Source organism: Melanotaenia boesemani, chromosome 17 (assembly GCF_017639745.1).
Source record: "Melanotaenia boesemani isolate fMelBoe1 chromosome 17, fMelBoe1.pri, whole genome shotgun sequence".
Lineage (NCBI taxonomy): Eukaryota > Metazoa > Chordata > Actinopteri > Atheriniformes > Melanotaeniidae > Melanotaenia > Melanotaenia boesemani.
This window is the reverse complement of record NC_055698.1, coordinates 29393341-29413760: the sequence shown is the minus strand read 5'-3', so window position 1 is coordinate 29413760 and position 20420 is coordinate 29393341. Positions and strand designations below refer to the sequence as shown.

Genomic DNA, 20420 nt, shown 5'->3' with positions numbered 1-20420 from the left:
TTTTTGTTCTTTAAATTATGGAACCACGAGTGCCATTTCTTGTTATTTATCCAGCATCTCTGCAGCTTCACCTGCTGTTGAATCTAAAATGTACAATCTTCTACCACCAAGTTAGGAGAAGAGCTGAAGAGGAAGAGAAAGAATCGTTAAGAAAACTCAAAGTTGCTGCTGAAGACCAGATTTTATTTTTATTTTTGTACATTGAAGTGTTGAACAGCTTCTTTGTGTCCTAACTGACCACTTGATTGTTAAACAGAAAATGACGTTTGTAAATCCAGAGTCGCACTAATTATGTAAAATACATCAGTATTCATCCGTCATGTACCTACATTATGGACTAATAAATTATTTGGGGGAAATGTGATTGTGTCTGTTTTACCTGTTTTCTCTGTTTATAATATTTAACCACATCAGGGTGTGAGGGTTGGAGGACATGTAGAGGTTATCCTGTCAGCCTGTGTGGACTCAAATCAGCTAAAATTCCAAACTTCAGTCTTTGTTTCCATTTCCTAGAAAATTCAAAGCTCAAGATTCAAGATGATCCTTACTGTCATTTAAACACCACTCCAGAAACGCAGTGCAGAGCGACATTATGCTGCAAATCAGGCCATAAATAAAAATTAACCAGCAAACAGAAACTGACGGTTAATGCAGGTGAACCTCCTCTTTATCTCCGTTATGAATCAGGGTCACACTGTTGTCATCTGCATTTTTTACGACGTTATTGGGTCTGAAACAAGCTGAAAACGAGGGAAAATGTTGGATTAAAATATGTTAACTGTGTTGTTTCAGCTACAGTTTTGTACAAGTTTGTGTATTAATTTAGGAAATAAACTGATGTCTTTTAGTTTTTCCCTGATATTGAGAGAATATTAACCTGTGCAACTCTCCAACAATAACATTTCCACTTCGAGTTGAACCTTTTCCTCTCGCTACGACGACGTAGGTTCATCTGCTCATTCTGACGCAGGATCGAAATGTTTTACAAAATTATAAAAAATTACATCCAAAACAGGTTAAAGTCCCAATTAACAACACAGAGGCTGTTTTATAGCAAAATGAATCATTTATTATCAAAATGAAAAAATTCACAGTGAATGATGGATCATTCCTCTGCTGCAAAAAGACTTTAACAAAGAAAACTTCATCCCAGATTTACATTTTCACAACTCTGAGAAGAGCTTGTACCCCAAAAAATATTTCCAGTGAGGTAAAATAAAAAGTATGAAAACAGGATTCAGAGGAAAAAAACAACATAGGGAGGATTGTTAGTAAAAGAGCTCAAGACACAAACATCCGTCACCACACAGCGCTCTGTTACAGCAACATGTTTTAATATACAAAATTAACTCAGTACATAAAAAAAATAAAGATTCTTATTCATCATATTCTATTTGCTAAGTGCAACACTGCTCACCGCTGAATCAAACAAAAAGAATCTTATCTGGATAGAAAAGAGCAAAATTTTAAAAGCTGCACCAACACTGAAAAATGAAAGATATGAATCAATGTTTGTGCTAGAAGAAAACTTTTCCCTCATTTTTAGTAAAAATTCAGGCTTCTTCAAAGCACTTTGGGATCTTTTTAATCAGAGTTTAGATAAAAGTGAGGAACACTGACGTCTACATGAATGATTTGATCTTTAATTGGAGAAATGGCGAAAGTGAGACTTGATTGTTTTTCTATCCGAGCTGGTCGGAGGAGCTGATCGAGTTCTGTTAAAGAATAAAAACGTCCTCCCGTCCTTCACCTGCAGACTGACAGGAACATTTTATTCTACAGCTACTTAAAAATGAGGTTTGCTTACTGTCAACAAGTCTTATGGAACATGCATTTCCCACATTTTTTAGTCTTCTTTGTGGCTGCTGTCAGAGCCTGTGATTTTAAGAATCCAGGGTGAATTTGTTGAGGAATAATTACAACAGTGTTTCCAGTGAAAGGGCACTTTTCTAGATTTGTTTTTTCATAAATTGCTGCTTCCATCAACCTTTTCTGAAAGAACGCTGAATAATAACAGCAGTAAGAAGTTATTGTTGTCTTGGTTTTTCATGGGTTTGTTGACAATGAGAAAAATATAAAATACCTTTCTAACAGATAACTGGAAAGTATAAAAAAGGGAGAACGCATCTAATTTCAAAACCTTAAATCTATTTTGATGGAAACATATTTTGATTTCCCATTATCACTGCTGCAGTCCACACTTCTCTAACATTCAAGCACAAACCATCAGACTCGCTCAGAAATGACTATAAATACAAACATCATAAAAGACAACAACTCCGAGTTCCTCGGGTTTTAATTTAAGCTCCCTCTGATGTATAGAAGAAGAAAAATTCAATATAAAGGCGACATGTTTGCAGAGTTCACATAAAAACAGATTCTCACCTAAAGAAACTAAACTTATGGGTCAAAAACAGAAAAACCTCAGACATCTAATGCATCCACCTGGATGGTTGAAGCTGCATCACGAACAGTCTGAGCGGAGGAGGAGTGTCTGTAACCTAAAAATGACAGCGTGGTCACGGTTAGGCAGCACTTCCTGTTTGGAGACCAGTTTGAGACGCGGAAAATCAACGCATCCCAAAGCACAGGCCCAAAAAAATCCCAGTTAAGTCGGCATTCTCCTGAAAGTTTGGTTAAAATGACAAATCTGAAACAAACACACGTCCTGGCTTCTGTTTTGTGATCAGGTGAGATGAGCTATTACACGAGTGCTTTCACCAATTCCCTGCTCTGGATTAGAAAATATTCAGCTCTTTCATCGTCTCTACCAGCCAGCCGAGACGGTTGCCGGAGCGAAATCAAAGAGAGCCGACACATTGTGGGTCACTCCGAGTCTGAGAGGACGATGATTTCATCTGGGTCACACTGAGTCGCCACGTTGACCTGAAACAAAGACAGCAGGAGGGTTAAACGAGAGCCAGAATTTATCGCCGATTTCTTTAAAAATTCAACTATAGGCATGTGTCCCTTTGTTTTAATCCCAGGAAACAAAATCTCAGCTGTAAAGAGTAAAAGCATTGCAGTATAAAATATCTGTAGTTTTATGCTTAACAGAATCTGTGTTACTGTTTTATTCAGTATGAAAAGACACCTGGTCATTTGCCTGAAAGCGGAATTTTAAGCTACGTATATTTACTGGACAAAAAGTTCACTAACACATTATTTTCTGGCTTTTGTCTGCAGTGGGTAAGGGTTCGTAGACTTTTAGTCCAGCAGTGACATCAGCATTTTCAGCTCCAATCAGGAATTGAATTAAACTCACACCTGGATGGAAATGCTCATTTTCACTGGAGGTGTTTGCAGCCGGAATTGCAAAAAAAGTGCATAAGACGGGATTTTTATTACCCAGTAATGATTTACCAGGGAAAAAGAAATCCTGGAAAAGTGCTTGGTTTTGCATTTCCACAGCAAAGTTCTGGAAAATTTATACTCAGACTAATACAAATTCTTGGTATGGAGGGTGGACCCACGTCAGCTGTTGGGGTTCGTTCTGCTTCTTAAAATGTTTCAGTTTCTTCCATTTTTCCCAACTTTATTTCTGTCTTACATTCAGCTCCGTCACCGCGTCGGCTGTTCTTCCACACAATGCTGTTTTTAATTTGCTGAATGTCGTCCTAAACAAATATGCTCAAAAGAGCCTGGACCTCATCACCTGTCCACTTCTCATAGCTCCAACAGTCAAAACACTAAGTTTTGTAGGAGTAAAATAAAATGAAGTGTGAAATGCTGCAAGAAAATTCCACCAATTAGAGCTCTTCAGCACATAGCTCCGCCCCTCAAGAATCCCAGGTTTCTGAAAAGTTTTACCTCTCGACAGGGTGCTTTTTTAAAACCTTTTTTAGCCAGGAAATGTACCAAAGCTTTTTAAAACGCAGGGTAAATGAAAAAAGTTCCCGTGGTGGAAAAGGGGCTAAAGTCAATTTGCAGAGTTAAACGTTCAGGTAGCAGCACATGTATGAATCACATCAGAAACCAGCTTTAAACTGGATTAATGTGCATAAATTAATGAGTTTGTTTAATTTAACAATGAAAGGAAGTGTCTGTAAAGACGCCTTAAGAGGACTTTGTTGTGAACTGGAGCTGTAGAAATAAAGCTGAGTTCCATCAAACTGTGAACTGATCGCGTCCCGAATCTCATAAATGTAAAAAAAAAATTCAAACATCAGGTACATCCCGTCTAGCATCAGTGTATTAAATCCTTGTCCATCCTGAACCAGAACTGTGGTCTTAAATGCATTTACAGGCTCTTTCCCTTTGAGGTAGAGATAGTTGCTACACAGTTCAAGTTTTATGTGTACTCCGTAGCCCTGAAGGTTATCATCATTACCAGCAACAGCTTAAATATATTAGTGCACCCACATTTTTTTAAAAATAAATCCCCATCAATGAGTAATTTTAGCCCAAAAAAATAAATGAAATGTTAAATGTTTTTGTCACTTCTAATGTCCATTAATGCTCCTGACCCACCATCCAGCAGCCTTGTTTCCCCACCTTGTTCCTCTTGGGAGGCGGCGTTAACTGTGAGCTGCTGACCAGGTCCTGAGTTGGAGTATCTGCTCGGGTGGACTCGGCCTTCTGCGGAGAACTGCAGCTAATAACGCCCATATCCAGAGGTATGTCTGTCTCACTGAGGGGGGGGGGGGGGGGGGGGGGGTAAAGAAGCAGAAGCAAATGAAAAAGTAGAAATGTAAAAAAAAATACAATAAATAAATAAATAAATAAAACACATTTCACCATTTTATTTTTATCAGTACAGCCTCACCTGTCGCGGATGATTATGTGCTTCGTATTTCTGGAGTTATCGGACATCCTTTCCTCTCTCTTCCTCTTCTGGCTCCTGGTAGTTCTGGCGGTGGGAAGCGGCGATGTGCCATTTGTCTGGGCGTCACAATGCTGCACAGTGACTGTTTGAGGTGAGGGTAAAGGCTCCCCATCAGCTGCAGCTGGGACAACATCTGGAGGGTCGTTGGTAACTTTGTTGGTTCTTACAAGCACAACTGAAACTTGATTGGAAGAATCTGCAGGCTCCTGTGGTTCCTCTGGGTCACCATTAGACAGTGGCGGCTGGTCGTCGGTCTGAATGGGCTCTGATTGGCTGGGGCTGTCTCTCGGGGAGGGGATGTCGGACAATGGAGAGATCTGGGACTTGGTTTCATCAGAGATAGGACTTCCACTTGTGACTGGCTCCTCGTCATCTTTCAAGCTTCCTTCTTCGCCAGCAGAAACACTTCCTGTCTGATCGTAGGTCTGATCCTCCTTATTGTCGCCCACAGACGCTTGCTCTGCCTCGTTACCATCGTCTTCCTCATGATCATCATCTACAGAAAGAAACTAATTAGTGGGACTGAATAATTTTTCTGACCACACAAAGGTGCAGCATCAGTGTGTGAACTCACAAAAGATGTCAGCACAACAAATTTATATTTTCCTTTATCCTCTAATTAACATGCAGAGACATTTTAGCCAGAAAAACTGAGTTCTTTACGAATGTTTTACAAAGTAAAGATTCTTTAAAACTTGGTTATCAGTAACTGCATTTATATGAAGCACTTTTGATCCAATCAAATGTATAATTGGAATAAAAATGCATCATATAAATACCTCAGTTTGTCCGATTGGCTTGGATCGGGATGAATTTTCAATCCTTGAATGGTGGTTTAAACTTTTCTATGATCCAGTAAACAGGAAAAAAAAACATGCATACACTCATTCTGATAGTTTCTGTGTTGTATGTTCTTTCTGTGCTTGAACCATGTGGGGGTTAGGTGGCATGATGCATTTCAGGAAAGACTTGGAAATGGCGACAGCATAAGAGAACAAGGCTGTGGCTGATGCATTTTTGTTGGAAACTATGAGTGTTAAGGGTTATTGAGCGTCTTAACAGTCAAAAGCCTCAAAACAAATTGATTATGCAGATTGTTTCATCTTCTTCTGAATAAGTACACATTACGCATGTCAGAAGCATTACGATCGTATTAAACTGTTCCATCGTGAAAACACAACAGATCGGATCAGTTTATCAAGCATCCATGTAAACATGTCAGCTGGAATCTCGGATCAGATTTATTTCAATAGGCAAGAGGAAATATTTTTCCATGTAAAGTTAGCTAGTGTGCACCTGTGAACAAAGCTGGGGAATGGTTATGCCTGAGGCTACTTTGCACATGTCCACTATTGCTTTGTGTAATGCAGTGCAGTCCACAACAACAGCGCCCATGTAGAAATGGAGGGAGTGTTTTTATTTTTTTTCTAGAGAATTTCTTCGTTTCTTGAACAACTTCGGTGTCTCTGTTGGTCTTTTAGTCGTTGCGGACTTTCTGGAATAGTCTTGCAGACGTGACGTCACACAGACAGAAAGCTGCAGCGTTTTAAATCTTGTCTAGTTTTTCTTGTTTATTTGGTTCAAAACACAGTAAAAAAAAAAAAAAAAAACTTTAGTCACAAAAGCATAAAGTTCAGCCTTATATGAGCAAATTTCATGATATTCCATGTTTAACAAGGATTCCATTTTTTGCCAGTTTTCCGCACCGTTAAAATCTGACCCACGTTTCTTCACGTCTGTCTAAGTTTGCTTTGAAGCGTATTTGTCTTTCAGTTTGCCATTAAACTCTGACCTTGTTCTAGAAAAGTTTTTAAAAACTTTAACCTGTTTAGCGTTTGTAGGGATTTCTGCACTTTCATATGAACATGTACTTTTTTTAAATAAGGGAAAAAATATTAATCAGAAAAAGGAAATGTGATCAAGGCCGAGGCCTCACAAGCTCACAAAGTCAGAAGATTAAAAGTTTAACATACATCATCTTTAAAAATAAGTCTCAACCCAACACATTAAAACTGACAGAAATACCTGGTTTCTACTATCAAACCTCCTGAATCAATATCTCCAGTCTAACCTGGTCCATCCTGCTGAGTGCTGGCCTGGATCTCTTCCTCTATGTCTGGGTCCGAGGATACATCATCTTCGTCATCCTCTTCTTCCTCTTCCTCTTCTGCTGCCACTCCATTTGCTGCTTTTGTCTCAGCTCCCTCGTCTGATTTGTGATTCTGGAAATAAAGGAGTCAGTGTTTATTTAAGGATAAATATGAGACACTTGTGTCACATGTTTATTTCCCGTTTCCCTTCATTCGTGGTAACTCTGATTTAATGCTTGAAAAAATAGCTTCACGTTACCGTAAGTTTGATGAGTTTAACTGCAAGTCGTTTAATAACGCTAAAATACTTTCCAAAAACTTTTTTTTTGTTTATAGTTTGCTTTTTATTACTGACATTTTTATTTCTAGCTATAAAAAAATACTGAATAGACAATTTGTGATCAACTGGACAGATTTACTGCCTACTGCATTACATAACTCTAAATAAAATTCAGATTTTACTAGATTTTTATTGCTTCGATCAGTTTAAGTATCGATGAGCCAAAGCGTGATCGTTTTCCTGCTTCACCTCTTTGTCCTTGCTGCCTTTCTCCAGCCGTTTGCACCTCTCCTGCTCCTCTGTGTCTTCTTGTTTGTTAGCATATTTGGTGATGACCTCCTCCAGACGGGATAACGCCTGTTCTCTGTTTGACCGCAGTTTTTGCAACAGATTGGTGTCATTTAAAGCCGGGTCTGTACCTTTAGAAAAACATGAAGGAGAGGAAATAAGAGTGAGGGGAATGAAGTAAGAGACACGATGACCAAATTGTTTTGTCTGGCGAGGTGTTGATGAAGGCAGAAATAGAGAATAAATATAGTTTCTATCACATGATAAGTATTCAACGTAAATATTCTTACATTTAGAGATGAGGTAGATCTCACATGTGGGAAATGTGTAGCACACATTAATGCTCAAAGTAATTTTATGACCAACAATGCAGTTTCCTATTAGATTTAATGGAAAAGTGTGACCAAACGTTTGACTGGTACTGTATATCCGAGGACAGTGCACTGTAGCAGAAACAGAGAAGGGTTTATTAACGGACTTTTGATGTTACTACCATGACAAGGTCAACACCCCTTCTCCAAATCCCAGGAGTCCTTTACTTTATTAGAGTAGTAAAAAATAAATAAAATTTGGCTCACGCTGAACAGATCAGAGCTTGTGTTCAGCTGGATAATATCGGCTTCCCGCCAGAGATAAACAAACTATTTACAGCAAGAACATAAAATCCCCTGAAATCAGCAAGAGGTCGCACCAGTTCTCTCAAGGAAGTGATAAACTCTGAGTTTCAGTCTCGGTGACGTTCTTATCGCTCCCTTTTGGTGGTTTAGCCCGACACCGCCTCCACCCTCCTCCTCACACTCACTACACCGCACCCTTCCTTTGCTGTGTTGCATGCTGTTGTGCAGCTGCAGTTAACTTTAGTTGTAAATGTTAAGTTTACTGGAGGGGAATTATAAAGTCAAGCATTTGTTTTTTGAAAGCCACATTAAAAATATTTTCTGACATAATATTCATATCAGCTTATACTAAACAGTCTGTTTTTAAGCAATAAATCTTAAAGTAGTTATAAACTACTTTAGGACAAGCTGTTGATAAGATCCACAGCCAGTAGGAGGCCCCCTGCTGGGTCTCCTCCCACTGCCAGCATCCGAACAAACAAAACAGCACATAAACAGCCTGTAAATATAACTCCCTACTGTTACTTAGGAAATATCGTCTGCGACAGTGTAAGAGAAACATAGCTCGCCAGTGCAGATGGAACGGTGGAGCTTTTCGGTCTACGAGGCTACGTTGTGACAAGTGTTACATGTTTCGCAAAAACGAAGTTGACAAATAAAAGAACTTTGTGTGTGGTTTGTTAAAATGAGCTGTTAGCTGTTTACTTCATCGTTACCAGCCCAAACAAAATAAAAAAAAAACAAAAAAAACCTACTGCCGGTTTGGTACATAGGAGCCCTTTTGTGTCCAAAGTCTTACGTGGCTGGTAGGTGTCCGTGAGGTGTGAGCCGAAGTTGTAGGCCAAGTCCAACTGACGTCGTTCCTGAATGCAAGTCCCAGTTTCTCTGAAGGCCTCCTGAGCAATCTGGTTCAGCTGCTTTCTGCTCAAGCCCAGGTTGTAGCGCTCATTGGCACGCAATACCTGCTGCAGGATGTCTGGGTAATCCGGAGGGTTCCAGCGAGCCTCAGGACTGTTAATGAAACGCTCGATCTGACAGGAGGCAGATTTAAAGGCACATTAAACCACAATTCGTCATCAATACAAACATTAGATCTGCTTTAGCGGAGTGGGAGATGAAATCTATTTAAGAAATAATTTCAACTGTCAGCTCACCCTCTTGTTAATCTCAGGATATCGAGTACTCCTGTAGGTAATTTTCTGTTCAATAACTCTGCCTGTAAATGTACTGCAGCCCTTAAGTTCACACAGCTTTTCATAGATCTTCATCATCTGGAAAAAAAAGAGGAAAAAGGGTAAGGAATGACTAGCAGTCAAACACCTGCTGTAGTCGTTGTTTTGACGTCTTTGATCTGAAACTGCAGCTCTGTCTGTTAGATTCTTGTACAACCTTGCGTTTCAGTTTGTGCTCCTGGATGTATGTGGAGTCTTCAGCTCCAAGTTCATCGAGACTGAGCTCAGCCTGCTGCAGATGTTGGATCTCATCGTTGTACACCTTTAACAGGTTCTCCAGGTAGGCAATCTGACAGTAAGTTAGAACACACACACACAAAAAAAAAAAAAACACACAAAAAGCGTCAGAGTTCTTCTTCAGAAATTAAGTCAGCAATGTATCGTACCATCATCAAAATACAAAAGCAATGTTTGAAATAAACCATACATATTAAATCCCTAGTAATCTAATGTTTATGATCCCCACTGACCTGTTTCCTGGATGCCCTTTTAGCCTTTTTCTCTGCTTCTTGAGCCCCCTCTCCGTTGTTCGCTTGCAGTCCTGAGGTGGAAGGTTGCTCTTCTTCCTCTTCTTCTACCGGTTCCATTCCGTTTTCCTCTTGGTCCACTTTACCTTTAGTCTTGTCTTTGCTTTTGAGTGAAACAGAGGTAGACTGAAGAGAACCTGACGCTGAGGTAGAAGTGTCAACCGTGATGATTTTCTGCCTTTTCTTGACAGCATGCTGCTTGAGTGCAGTACACAGTTCATTAATATAAACAAAAGTTTTTGACTTCTTGGCCTGAGCGTGAGTCAAACATCGTCCCAGAGTGTTCCTGAACTCCACGGAGGACAGATAGTCAGGGCTAGCCTTGGCATGTTTTGTTTGGAGAAAGGCCAAGACCTCAGGGCAGTCCTTGGTGAGAGCTGAGCAATGCTCCACAAACTGAAGGAAAAGAGAGTGAAAAAAAGAAAACATGAGCAATACAGTCATTTCTCTTTTTATCTAGAAGTTTTAAAACCTCCAGAAAGGATTCAGTCAGTAAACTCAAGCTTTTAAAGGTCATTTTTTCAGCTAAAACCTGTGGCTGCTCCTGCAAATGTCACACAGAATGTTAAGTCTTTTTTTGTTGTTGTTTTTGGTCCAGTAAGGATGGGGCTGTAATAGATAGTTAGGCAATTTTCAGTTTTTATCCCAGTGAAGGAGAACAAAGATATTTTCTCACCTCTGCAAACAGCTTCTGATTCTCCGCCTGCAGAACATTTTTATCTTTCTTCGCTGAAGCAAAAGGTGAGTGGATAATATGGGTAAGCGCTGGCTGCTGGTCTTTGAGTGGTGTGATATGTTTGGCTCGATGCTCAGAGGACGAGGTGGTGGCAGAACAAGAGGGTTGAGGGCTGTCCTCTTCATCATCATCGAGGACTATGATCTTATCTGCCATCGAGGCAGGAGCCACCGCCATGCAGAAAAGGTTACTGGTCCTGTTTTCACAAATAACAGAGGTTAAATGTAAACACAGCAAAAATGTGGGAAAAATCTTATTATTGTTTAGCAATACACAGATTTTAGGTGAGAAAGGAACCATTTAATACCTATGAATAGTTTATAAAAGGAAATTTTATGCATTTCCTCAAGCTTTATCAACAATCAATACAAGGATTGAGTTAGATAACAAAAACCGGATTTTTTTTTGTCAGTGCTCTACAAAATCCCACAATATTAATGTCAATCAAAGCTACATAAAATGTGATTAAACATTTCTTAACCTGTTAAACTGGTTAACCACCATGTCCACACAGGTGCCCTTAAAGAGGCATAAGAAGATTACAATAAAATAAATATGTGGAAACAATGAAGGAAATATTTGATATGTCATTGTTGTCACAATATTTAGCTTAATAAAGTTTATGAAGATTAAAACTATAAAGCAAAACAATTTATCAGAAGCAGGATTATTGCCAAGTAGGTTTACAAATACAAGTAATTTGTTTTGGTGAGTGTTACAACAATAATAAAAAGAAAAGAAACTGTGCAAGTGAGTGCAAGGTAAATGTAAGTATGATCTGAACTGAGGATGTGCAACGTTAAGATAACGGCAGCATTTATATAATGTTAATATAACCTGGCTAGTATGTAGTAACCTGAACACATTCTGAAGGAGCATTTTCAAAAGCTTTCTGTAACCTTTTGCTAACACTGGGAACCAAACCCAATGTTGGGTGAAATAAGGAGTTAGGAGCAGAATGCACCCAAAACAAAAACAACAAGAAAAACAACGTATTTAAAAAGAGAAATACTGGACTGGCTGTTCTTTAAAGAGAGCTCTGTGGTCTTATTTACATAGAACTCTGGCTCTCTCTGTAATTTGGTTATAACTTCCTCTCATTTCACACACCACTGCGCTTATGTATATATTGAGATTTTATACTAGAAATGGATTTAAGTGGCTTTTTTTGTTACATTGTAATTTTTTTAAACATGTTCCATGTATTCTCTAAAAATAGCCTAATCCCTTTATTTTTTTTCTTTTATCGTATATTAATTTGGTATTGTGCTGCTGTAGCCGATTAAATTAGTTTTAGGATCAGTGAAGGATTCATCTAGATGGTAAACTGATGTTTGTGGCTAAAATGGTTTAAAATTAATTTAGTTCGCCGCTGGGAACTTGTGATAACTAACTTATATTATCCATAACTAAACAGAGTAGCGATCAGTTAAAAAATTAAAATAGTTGTTAGACAGCTTTGAACTAAAACTGTCCTAGATAAAGACGTTACCTTTGTAATTTGGCAAACAAAACATCAATAGAATACTTGAGCTAAGAAATACAACAAGAGGACTGCTGGCTCATATTGTAACTGACAATAAGATAAAAGCAAACTTTAAGAAAGCCAGTTAATCAAATATTGAGACGTACTCACCTCCAATATATGGGCTGTTTTGCGTGATAACTAAAGCAACACTCCACAACAGTGCATAATGGAAATGTTGTTAGTTAGCTAAAATTAGCATTAGCAGCTAGATAGTATTCAGACTTTTCCTGGTAAAAACAAATTTGTTAGAAACAGCGCCACATTTCGTGTTTATTACATGCCTTACCACGCAAGAAAATTCGACGAAGTTAAATTTTCATATCAAAGACTTCCCAAAAACAAGAAAACAACGCTAATAAACTTAGCAATGCTGTTGACTCGAGACCGAAAGTGTACCCGCTCAACTTCCATCATCATCAACGCACCTGATTGGTCGACTGTAGATCTACGGTCAGTAATACTACCTTCCATTGGATGTATTACTACAGAGTCAGTTCTTTTTCTTCTTCGAGTCTTAGTGGCGGGCTTGCATCACCTTATAGATGCACTACCGTCACCCATAGAACAGAACTATAAAAAGTAGGCAGATGAAAGCAAAACAGACACTTATTACCTGGAAATGTAATTTCCCTTAAAGTTTTCATGAATAGCTACCACAAGTAAAAACAACCCTATATTTTTTTATAAGTCGTATTAGTCCCCTTTATGTCTCTGAATCTCGTTGCAGTATTACACAATCCAGCTGGATATTTCTGTTTGTCTGATTCCATGAAAATCTCAACCTCATACAGGCTATGTATAGGTCTATTCTTTCTCAATGTTAATATTTTATTTATTTATTTATTTTTCTTTCTTTCTTTCTCAGTTTTTCCTCAACAAATACAGGTACAGTCACTGGCCACTTTATTAGGTCCAGTGGCTTGTTTACATAAACAACTAATCAGATCACTTGTTAGTCACATGGCAGCAATCCACTGCATTAAGCCAGTGGTTCCCAACCTGGGGTCCGGGACCCCAAAGAGCACAGGGGGTCCCTGAAGCTTTAAGTGACTTTGAATATGGGATGGTTGTTGGGTTCAGATGGACTACTCTGAGTATTTCTACTGATCTACTGGGATTTTCATGTACAGATATCTCTAGGGTTTTTACAAAGAATGGTCTGAAAAAGAGAAAATTTCTGGTGAACAGCACAAAATGTCAGAGGAAAATGGGTAGACTGGTTGATGATTATAGAGAGGCAACAGTAACTGAAATGACCACTTACATTAACGACCTAATTATGCAGACTACCATTTCTAAACATATATGTCCAACTTTGAATCTACAGCAGCATAAGACCACACCCTATCAGCTAAGAACAGGAAACTGAGGGTACAATTTACAGACTGGACAATAAAAGATTGGAAAACCATCACTTGGTGTGACAAGTTTAGACTTCAGCTGCATCATTCAGATGGTGGGATGCATGGTGGTGTGATGGTTAGCACAGCAGCCTCACTGGTTCACTGGTTCGGCCCTTGAACAGTGTGGAGTTTATATGTTCTCCCTGTGTATGCATAGGTTGTCTCCGGGTACTCCAGCTTCCTCCTACCATCCAAGCACATGCATGTTAGGTTAACTGGTCACTCTAAATTCTCCCTAGGAGTGTCTGTGAGTTGTTTATCTCTCTGGACTGGTAATAGATTATCAGCCTGTCCAGGGTGCACCTTGCCTCTTGGCTGTTAATTGCTGGGATAAGCTCCAGCATCCCCACGACATTTAACTGGACTAACTGGTACAGAAGACAAATGAATGTCCCTGAAGGGTAATTTAATAGGTGTTGTGATTAGAAAATATGATAACGTAACTGTCTGTAATGTAAGAAACAAAATAATAACACTTTAAAACATCTATATGGACTAAAATAATTACATATATAGGAGCACAAATATATATACTTTGGCCCCCTCAGTACCATCATGATATGTTCATCCCTTTCAGATTACTGTGTACCACCTTCTAATGGCTTCTTCCAGCAGGATAAGGCCATTAACATAACTCAAATCATCAAATGAAGTCACCAGATCTCAGTCCAGTAGAGCAGCTTTGGGATGTGGTGGAACGGGAGATTCTCATCATGGATGCAGTCGACAAACCTGCAGCAACTGTGTGATGCTGTCATGTCAATATGGAGCAAAGCCTCTGAGGAAGGTTTCCCTCACCTTGTTGAATCTAAGGCACAAAGAATGTAGGCTTTTTTTCTTACAGGAGTTTGCCCTGTGTTAGACCAGTGTGATAGTGAATCTCTCTTCATAGTAGTTGGGATAGTACTTTCCTACTGAATCCAGTTCAATGCAGGAATATGAAACCTATTTGAGCTGAAAGACAACACCAATGAAACATAACCTCTTTAAGTCAGTTACACCACTTCTTTTACGTCTAAGACCTTATTCCCTAAAAGTATTTTAGCATAAACTGAAGTTTGACTTTTTTCTGGTTCTTCTATCTTATTCTAAATATTATTAAAAATTTGTTAAAATGTAAAACGATGTTGGAAAACAACCAAAGACCTGAGAATAGTCCACTGTCCAACTAATTATTTCTCCCCCTTTAGAGAAATTACAAATATGAAATCCATTTGAGATGAAACTATCAACTTCTTATTGTAAATCTGCCCAAATGTTAAATCTCTTCCTCTATGTGTGTTAAATAAAATGATAATAAAAATAATAAAAGGTAAAACACTAAAATGTGTGAAATAGAGATCAGTGCATGTTTTGTATCTGGTCTAAATGGTTTAAATAATTTCCCAACTCATTTAAATAGAGGCAGTTTTTTCAAGAAATGTTTTTATTCTGTTTAAAATGAAGAGCTCAGTGAAAACTGATGCCTGCAGCCCAACAATATGCTCTGTTTGTACCATTTCCTTCATATTTCTGTCATTTCAGTACAACTCTGCGTTAGTGCAGGCTGTCAGAGCACCTTTCCTACCAACATACGACGCAGACAAACACATTTCTGAATAATGTAAGTGGCAACGGTACCTACAAAGTGTGGCCATTAGATTTTCTGTATTTACAAAAACAGGAATTAGTTTATGAGTTTGGACAGGTTAGTATAACTATTAACTGTCCTCATTAATAATATGTAATAATAATGTTTTCTTCTAAATTTAAACATTTCTGATTCATCGAACAGTAAAAGTAATGTTGATATTTTCTACCAACTGAAGCTGATGTTTTAACATATCTCAAAATTATTACGTTTCTGGCACGTTTCCAGTGTTTTTGACTAATTAGATTAAAACGAGGGAACCAACCGGATTAAACAGCTGCATCACTTTAAAGATGTACACATAAAACGTGTTTACAGGGAACAGAAGCCATTTTTAGCAAATTCTCTCTGACTACACAGCACATCTATATAATAAAACAGTAAAAAATACCAGCTGACCCAGAATTTAGCAACTTCAGATTTGCATATGAGAAAAAATCTACAAGCTTCACCGGTGACACCAGCTGTAAGGAGAAATATAAACATCAGCATAAAAGATGGAAAACAGCTGCTGGAATTCCATGTAAGATATCAAAATAAACAATGGTTCCATAAAAACTTCCAGTCATCCAACTTCTTTCATCTTTACTTGTCTTTCTGTGAGGGAAAAAAGAGAAAGATATCACAGTAAATACCAACTGGCATCTAAGTAAGTAAGAAATATACATAATTTTTGTAAACACAAACTTTTGTCCCTTAGGAGACAGGAAAGGAAAATTACCTTATCTTGTTTATCAGCCTCATCTGAGCCTAAAAAAGAAAAATAAAATGCAACAAATCAGAATAAAACATCATAAATCAAATTCACTTGTTTTTTTCTCTTTGTTTTAATTTCTTTTAGCTTATCCAAATAGTGACAACGATTTTTCATGTTGGATTGATTAAATAGCTGCAGAAGATGAATAAATTATTCATATATAGAAAGCAGATTGTAATTTTTTTTAAATTTTTATTGTCTACCTGAGCCAGTGAAGGTCCATGAGACAAACTTGATGAGCCCATAGAGCACCAACGCCACGCCCACCAGCGCCATCGAGTCCTCAATGGAGGGACCGCTGAACCCTGAAAAAAGGAAACAAAATTAAAAGTTTTGATTGATTTATGTTAATTTGATTTACATTTGTATATTTTGTCTCATACCATAAAATAACCATAAGCCTTTGAATCTATAATTAGACGATGTGATCTCAGAGGAAAGTGACTGATTTTATCCAATAATTAAAAGTGTGCAGATAGAAACATGCCTGTCCCTGAAACTTTCAAGAATATTCATAAAATTACGTCTTTTAACTGTAATAGAAACTCTAAACTGACATGTAAGTGACAGTGAGTTGTAATAATCTAAATGTGGGCTGTATCACAGCATCGGTTAAATTCAACACTTTTTCCTCAACATGAATTCAGCTAGATGCTCAGTGAAGGTTTTTCTTCATTACCGATCACATTGAGGGTCACGCTGGCTCGCCGTGTGCCCCCAGGATGGACGGCCACACAGGTGACCTCGCCTCCCCTGCCCAGGTCCAGTTTAGACGTGTCCAGCTCCAGCCGAGCGTTCTGGCTGTAGGTGCCGTCCCAGGCCTGCCGGTGGCCAGAAACGCTGCCTGTTCCCAGAGACCTGGACTTTCCATCAGAACCTTTAAACTCCCAGCTCAGCTCCAGTGGGAGGGGGGCGAAGCCGGAGGCCTCGCACTGGATGGTCAAAGTCTGACCTGGAACAGCCAGGGGTAGAGGGGAGGGGTGGATGGAGAGGGATGGAGGTTCTGGGTGATGGAAAGAGAAAAGGGAAGATGAGAAAAAGAAGGTACTCTGAGCTTACAACTAATTTTCTAACATGTTTACTTAAGTAAAGCAGATACTTAAGAAATGCTTGAAAATTAGGATTTTTTTTCCCTCACCTACAATCTCAAGCTCCATCACCACCTGAGCTAGCAGGTATGGCAGGTACACCGTACAGATATACGTCCCAGAGTGATGCACTTTGGCCTCCTGCAGGGTCAAGGATGCATTTCCTCTCTCATGCAAACCCTTAAAGTCCATTGTGGCCCCTTCTTCTTGTGTGTCGGCCAAACGGTCTGTCTTTCCATCGTAAGCCAGAATAAGTCGTCCATTCCCTCTGAACTGGTAGCGCCACTCAACAGCAAAACCTGACTGGGACAGAGGCGAGGAAGGGTCGGCCCAGAAGCTACAGTCCAGCGTAACTGGTGCTCCGAGTCTGGACTTTGCTGACATGGTTTTACTGGTCACACTCAGGATCACTGGGAAAACATTCACATCACATATGACTCAGATAAGAGTAAACTTTTCTACTGAGGATAATTTAAATTAAATATCTATAAATGAATACCATCGTGCTCTTTGGTTCCTGTGGGAGCTCTGGTTATAGTTGAAATACCCAGCTGCTCATCGAGGCCCTGAAAGGAAGCTGAAAACCATTCGGCTTGGAGGTAAATGGGGCTGAGAGCAGATTCTGTCAGCGTAGCAACCCATCTGAGGTCGGAGGGCTGCGGCAGGAAGGGGTTGACCTCACACTGAGGCTTCTTCACTGAGCCTCTGGGAGCGTTGAGTGCTTGGTTGCACAGAGTAGCAGCTGGGTCTGAGGACAGAGTAGATGTCACGTTAATGTGGTCATGCAAACTAGATTTATGATCTTGCTAAGCTTTGCTTTAACATAAGGAGAAGACGTAGAGATCAATATTTTGCCTGCTTACAGAAAGAAATAGATGTAAATTAAGTAGGCAATGAATGTGGGGGAAAAATCAAGTAAAAATTAATAAAATCTGATTTAACAAATAAAATCTGTATACACAAAAACAATGCATGCAAATTGTCTCTCACAAACATAAAAAGTGAACATACAATATCACACATCCAGTTCAGAGTCTTGTTAAACTCACCAGTAATAAAGTAAACTCTATCAGGGTTTATGTCAGATGGAGCCTTCAATGACTCTGCAGAACTTTGTGTGTCTCTTCTGATGTTAAGCCAAGATTTTTCCTGCGTTGTAGCTCCAGTTAAACCTCCACCTCGACCCGCCTTTTCCTGCACGAACCAGCACTCCAACGCTGGACAGCTGCTGCTGCAAGCTTCAACCCAAGAATTCAACAAGACACAGAGAATGAGTAAAGAACACTGCACAACACTGGTACAATATTATGATTACTTTTTATTAAAATGCATTATAATCCATGCTAATATACTGGTGTTCCTCCAATATCTTCCAAAGAACGAGAACTCTACTTTGCATTGTATTCTTCCAACACTTTGCAATAAAATACTGAATTGGGAAGTAACTATTAATAATATTACAGACAATATAAAAGGAGTTGTATAATCTATCACAGGGTGTAACATGCAGCATCAAGCTTTACAGAAATAAACCCTGACCTTCAAAATGAAAAGTAAAAGTGTGTTCAATAAGGCTGTAACTGATTATCATCTTAAACATGAGAGGAAAAGTAAAAGAAAAAATAGATATACACTGAACTTCCTTGATGATTAGGACAGCCCGGTTTTAATTTGAAATCTATTTACTTTTTATACATTTATTAATCTAATTATTCGTCCAGGCTTTGATCAAACTTCATACACTCACTTGAACACATCACAGTATGTGTAAAAGCTGGGTACAAAAGTTTGACAATGATGCCATTGAACGCATCACACCAAACTCCGTTACTGTATATACTATTTTACGATCTTCCACATTATAAGTGAATACACACAGAGATAAAACATATTTAACAACGTTTTACCATGTTCATGACCTTATACTGAATTCGGCATATACATGGCTTTCAAAATAGATATTATTATCGTTTAACAGTTTAAATTTGAAGAGTTTAGTAAATAAATCTACCAGGACTGCATCTCTTTTCTACGCGGCATTTTTTACACAACTTAACTTACGTAGTATAAAAATATGTGCAACTACTGTACGCGTAACAGTACGTTTTGCTGTTTCGTGAAATATTTTGTCGGCGTAGCAAAGCTGGAATTAGCATATTAGCTTACCTTGGATGAAGAAGGTAATAGCGACCACAGACAGTTTATAAATTGTAGAAAAGTTCGTCATGGTTGGGTGTATTTTCTCTGCTCTGAAGTCTCTTTATTACTGTCAACACACGCACTAAAGTGTGTCTGAATGGCTGGTTTTCCCCTGCAAAACTCCTGCTGCATTTTAGTTTCACTTTCTCCTCCTGCAGTGAACGATAAAAAAAAGAGAAAAAGTTAGTTCATAATTTCCAGATTAAATTAATGAATACTATCTTCTAAAATTGATTTAGCACATAACATATAAATCTGATAAGAAATTCTGGCAAATCGTTGACTAAAACCTTAATTTAAATAATATAAAATATCATTTTATACATAAACGTTTTATTTGATTCCACCGCTAGATGGCGCCATCTTACAAACAATAGTCCAGCAGCGCTGTCTCAGGACATGTTCCTCATCTACTTCTTTGTTTCCTTTATTTGCTTGCTAGGCCGACATTTCCACAAAATATGTCCTGAAACAGAATTTTACTCTAACTAGGGTTGGTTATGTGGCATATATTTTCCACTAAGACACCTATAAGCTAAAAAAAAGAACGAGAGAGAGACAAACATGTTTAAGAAGTGGACATGAAGGCTGCAAGGTACTAAGAATAGAAACCAGTCTGTGAGCACAGAGGTGAAATGAGGACACGAGAAACAACTGAACATCTATTTATACTCGCCCCTCACCCCACAGCCTTCATTCTTATAGTCTAAACACAGGATAATATGTTTATATGAATAAGCTTTTATTTATATGTTTGGATTTTTGTTTGTTTGTTTTCCAATGTAATTTCAGCCTGTTCTATCAAATGGGCATTTTTACCTCTTTTATATGGAGTTGTTTAAAATAAATCTAAAATCAACTAACCTCTTATATATGAATTTTTAATCTTACATGACTGAAGTTTGACTCATTCCATACTTTATTTTTCTTGTGTATCACTTTAGAAATGCTGTTAAACAAGGACAGCTATAATCTATGGTGTCATGGTAGAGATAAATAACAACCATGGTTTGTTTATCTTCCTGGTTTGTTTGCCAAAATTTGCAAGTCATTCTAGATCTGGGTGTCATATACACAGAAACGAAACTTAACGCACCCATCACGTGATTTCTCAGAAAGGAGCTCAGAGGGATGTGCTGCTTCAGCCCAGTGGTGGAGCTCTAACACTGTCTCTGAATGGAAACTGGTATCAGTGCTGCTGGAGTGGCTCTCCATGGCTG

The 20420-nt window shown here is 38.5% G+C and overlaps 2 protein-coding genes and 1 long non-coding RNA gene across 4 annotated transcripts; 1 reads left to right on the top strand and 2 right to left on the bottom strand.

Annotated features, from left to right (window-relative positions):
• Positions 1-1247: 1247 nt before the first annotated feature.
• On the top strand, positions 1248-19772 carry LOC121656855. Its single transcript, XR_006013481.1, has 3 exons — positions 1248-1329; positions 8941-8945; positions 19759-19772. It is a non-coding gene; the product is annotated as an uncharacterized LOC121656855 (long non-coding RNA).
• On the bottom strand, positions 1981-12532 carry daxx (death-domain associated protein). 2 transcript variants are annotated; one of them, XM_042012039.1, is made up of 11 exons: positions 12232-12532; positions 10536-10791; positions 9803-10255; positions 9490-9621; positions 9255-9371; positions 8900-9131; positions 7445-7614; positions 6897-7047; positions 4766-5321; positions 4471-4630; positions 1981-2886 (listed from the first exon to the last, which is right to left on the bottom strand). In XM_042012039.1, exons 2-11 carry the CDS (start codon positions 10770-10772, stop codon positions 2827-2829), a joined length of 2268 nt encoding a protein of 755 aa, XP_041867973.1. In that variant the 5' UTR covers positions 10773-10791; positions 12232-12532; the 3' UTR covers positions 1981-2826. The 2 variants fall into 2 exon arrangements, with proteins under 2 accessions (XP_041867973.1, XP_041867974.1); XM_042012040.1 differs by having other exon boundaries at positions 4495-4630.
• Positions 15428-19352, bottom strand: tapbp.1 (TAP binding protein (tapasin), tandem duplicate 1). The gene is made up of 8 exons (XM_042012041.1): positions 19168-19352; positions 18051-18239; positions 17501-17749; positions 17052-17411; positions 16593-16916; positions 16117-16218; positions 15878-15906; positions 15428-15753 (listed from the first exon to the last, which is right to left on the bottom strand). The coding sequence occupies exons 1-8, from the start codon at positions 19226-19228 to the stop codon at positions 15742-15744; spliced, it is 1326 nt and encodes a 441-aa protein (XP_041867975.1). The 5' UTR covers positions 19229-19352; the 3' UTR covers positions 15428-15741.
• Positions 19773-20420: the final 648 nt, after the last annotated feature.

Excerpts from the sequence above, each read along its gene's own strand:
- tapbp.1 (XM_042012041.1), bottom strand. The coding sequence starts at position 19,228 with ATGACGAACTTTTCTACAATTTATAAACTGTCTGTGGTCGCTATTACC. Across the intron at positions 16,917-17,051 it reads GATGGAGCTTGAGATTGTAG|AACCTCCATCCCTCTCCATC; the intron begins GTGAGGGAAAAA and ends TCCATCACCCAG. Across the intron at positions 16,219-16,592 it reads CGTGACCCTCAATGTGATCG|GGTTCAGCGGTCCCTCCATT; the intron begins GTAATGAAGAAA and ends TCCTTTTTTCAG.
- daxx (XM_042012039.1), bottom strand. The coding sequence starts at position 10,772 with ATGGCGGTGGCTCCTGCCTCGATGGCAGATAAGATCATAGTCCTCGAT. Across the intron at positions 9,622-9,802 it reads AAAGGGCATCCAGGAAACAG|ATTGCCTACCTGGAGAACCT; the intron begins GTCAGTGGGGAT and ends ACTTACTGTCAG. Across the intron at positions 5,322-6,896 it reads CACTCAGCAGGATGGACCAG|ATGATGATCATGAGGAAGAC; the intron begins GTTAGACTGGAG and ends TTCTTTCTGTAG.